This window comes from Planococcus citri, chromosome 3, assembly GCF_950023065.1.
Source record: "Planococcus citri chromosome 3, ihPlaCitr1.1, whole genome shotgun sequence".
Taxonomy (NCBI): domain Eukaryota; kingdom Metazoa; phylum Arthropoda; class Insecta; order Hemiptera; family Pseudococcidae; genus Planococcus; species Planococcus citri.
The window spans coordinates 11,790,768-11,794,109 of record NC_088679.1 but is presented as its reverse complement, the minus strand read 5'-3'; the positions used below and the strand labels follow the sequence as shown (position 1 = coordinate 11,794,109).

General features: G+C 34.6%; 1 protein-coding gene across 2 annotated transcripts; it reads right to left on the bottom strand.

Annotated features, from left to right (window-relative positions):
- Positions 1–895: 895 nt before the first annotated feature.
- Positions 896–3,049, bottom strand: LOC135839965 (peroxiredoxin 2-like). 2 transcript variants are annotated; one of them, XM_065356252.1, is made up of 4 exons: positions 2,891–3,049; positions 2,160–2,307; positions 1,705–2,075; positions 896–1,248 (listed from the first exon to the last, which is right to left on the bottom strand). In XM_065356252.1, exons 2-4 carry the CDS (start codon positions 2,288–2,290, stop codon positions 1,166–1,168), a joined length of 585 nt encoding a protein of 194 aa, XP_065212324.1. In that variant the 5' UTR covers positions 2,291–2,307; positions 2,891–3,049; the 3' UTR covers positions 896–1,165. The 2 variants fall into 2 exon arrangements, with proteins under 2 accessions (XP_065212324.1, XP_065212325.1); XM_065356253.1 differs by lacking the exon at positions 2,891–3,049 and adding an exon at positions 2,495–2,726.
- Between the last annotated feature and the right edge of the window lie 293 nt (positions 3,050–3,342).

Below are 3,342 nucleotides of genomic sequence, written 5' to 3'. Positions count from 1 at the left end.
CTTTGAAAAATTCATTTTTTCAAGCAGGATCACGTATGTGGATCTTGGAAAATATCATACTTACCAATGGAAATAGGTTAAAATTTGTTTTTTGTGGTATAAAAAAATTACGGGGTCCTCGAGATGAATTTCGAAGACACATTGAACTTCTGCAATTCTCCACTAGTAGGCACTTACATAGAGATTTTTCACCACTTTGTTTAAAAATTATAACAATTAGTTCCTGCGACAATAGAAAATTTGCGAATTTTCAATAATAAGGCTAAATCAAATTTACTAGAATTCATCGGCACCCCCTCTCCCCCGGAAATAATGTTCTGAAGTGAAATAAATACCTAGCATGAGCTGTGACTATAGCCGCAGTAAAAGGTGTAATATCTACCCTTTTTTCTCTTGGGATGGAGGACTGGACCGATAAGGTAGACTCTGTGCAGCCGCTCTCCTTAGATTGCGACGGACTTTCAAGTTTCAGTTTCATGAATTCTAAAAGTATTTAAAAAAAAAAAAAAAAAAAAACTTACGAAAAAATACACTTTTTACCCATTTGATGAACGAGTTTTCATCATGAAAAGATTTGAGATAGTTGAAAGTGGAAATTTTCCTATTCTCATTCAAACTGATGAACCATAAAAATCTTCAGTTCGTTTTCTGTCATTTCTGATTTCACTGCTACGAAACAGAATTACAAGTGTGTTTTGATTACGAAAGTTCACTTTTTTCGAAAATGACGTAAAGAAGTACGAGACCTGAAGTTACCAAGCATCAGAAGTACACACTTCATTCCTCCCTTCACCTCTTCCTACGTAATCTTAATTCCAAAAATCGTCGATGATTTAATTTCAATCTCAATTTCCACTTTCGAGTGCACCTTCAAGTAGGTAACTAAAACACGAGGTCAGCGAGCTTAAACAGTGTTGTATTTATAAGTGGCACACATGATTCCATTTTTAAACTAACGCGACACCTCTGTTCATTCAATCAAAATTACAATAAATACGTTTTTTTCCATTATTTTAAATTAAATAAAAATATATGATTAAAACATGAAAAGATGAGGAGAGTTAAAACTATAGGTACATACATAAAAATCTATCATCTTTCAAAGATAAAAAAAAAGAAGGACGCCAGGTTTCTTCAAAAAAATTCGAATTCGAATGCTTATTTATTATTGATTTTGGAAATATTCTTGAGCTCCTTTCGGGTCCGGTTTCATAGATTTACTACCCGGTTTCCAATTAGCCGGACAAACTGCGCAAGAAAAATATTTAAACATCATTAATACCTTAGGTACGTAGAACGTTCATTCGTTATCGTATATCATATTACGTGGTCATTCGAGCATTACGTACAAATTGCCAAAAAAATTTTAAATCGGTTCTTATTAAGTATTATCATTCATCAACTCGACATAAATTTTCTTTCTGATTTGCATCTTGTCGACACGATGGCGATCAATGTACCCTTCATGCACAGTGCACGGTTATCTTTACTCTTCAACTTGTTGCATGTCGAAAAACAAACTCTTTTCGTCGAAAGATAATATTACCCCATAGTAGGTACATCGGTAATTTATCCAGAACATTACCATAAATTATCAAATGACATAACCAAGTTTTTTTATCAGAATTTTACACGTTTACTCGGAATTACAACATAACCACTCGTTGATTAAACGTTTAAATTTGACTACAACTGTACACTCACCTTCACCGTGCTTATCGGTAAATTGGAATGCTTGCACTAAACGAAGTGTTTCATCGACAGATCTTCCCACAGGGAGGTCATTTATCGTCACTTGTCTTAAGGTACCTTTATCATCGATAATGAATAATCCGCGGAAAGGTATACCAGTTTCTTCGTTGTAAACACCGTATGATTTAGCGATTGTAGCCGATTTATCGGCTAACAAAGCGATATTCATTTGACCGAGACCTCCTTGGTTTCTTGGAGTATTAACCCAGGCCAAATGACAGAAATGACTGTCGCATGACGCAGCTATGACTTCGCAGCCGATTTTTTTGAATTCGTCGACTCTATCGGAGAAAGCGATTATTTCCGTAGGACAAACGAACGTACTGCAAACGAATGTATAATATTAGCGTAAAAAGCTCTCAGATTAAGATCGTATATTGAGTACTAAAATTAGATATACAACTCACAAATCTAACGGGTAGAAGAACAAAACTAAGTATTTCCCTTTGAAGTCTTCTAATTTGATATTTTTAAATTGACCATTGATAACAGCGGTTCCGGAAAAGGTAGGAGCAGGTTTAGCTAACTGTGGTGCCATATTCTAAGTATTCGGATCTATAAAAAAAAATTGCACAACTCGACGTTAGCAAAATACACACTCAATAGTACGTAAAACCGAACAATGAAAAAGCAAGCGAAAATTCAGCCTATTTTATACTGTATCGAACTGGCGATTGAATTGTTAATCCATCGCGTAATAATCCACTTCGATGTTACCGAGATCATGAAAAATAAATCTTACCGGACTTGAAAAATTTGAATATTTAATACATTACAAATACGTCTTACAAGTGGCCGTATCATTACACACACACATATTCGTGCAAACATTAATAATTCATTATCAAAGTACCGCCCGGTGTCCATTCAAAAAGTGAGTTACAGGTGTTCGAAAGGAGTACTTCGTAATTTAGAGCAATAAGCCGAACAATTATCGAATGAAAATTTCAGCCTTTCGGGTAATTTTAATAAGTAAGAAGACAAGATAATCACAAACTCACAGCGACTTGTAATATGTATTACATAACATTAGGAAAACAAAATTTCGACATGGCTAATTTTATAGTGTTTGATAAGTAAGTAACTAGCAAAAAAATACACGGTTACAACTTTCTACGCAATGGAAAACTTCAATTACCTGAAAGCTCAACTTTCTGAGAAATATTTAAATAATTGAGGAACTTAATAAAACACGACTCGGATCACACAACACCACAATTCAATGTAAAAAATTCCGGTGACAAGGAAAAATTCAAGTTCAAGAGTATAATCTGTCCAACGTAAGAAAAGTGATAACACGCTACGTAGCCACATATTACGATTTCATTCAATGAAACGTCACAATGACGTCACTTGACGGACAGCTACAATTGATTGAATAATGGTAAAGCGACAGTCGGCCGAAATCAGTTTTGAATTTTGACAGGGAAAAGTTTGTATGTTTTCAAGGTGATTTTTGACCCGAATCCGAATTTGACAAGGAGTGTTTTTCTATATTTTCTTTATAGATTTTGAATTAATTTAGCAATCCCCACTCCGCCTTTACCGAATCCAATCGAAACACCTTATTGATGACGTCAATGACGTCAT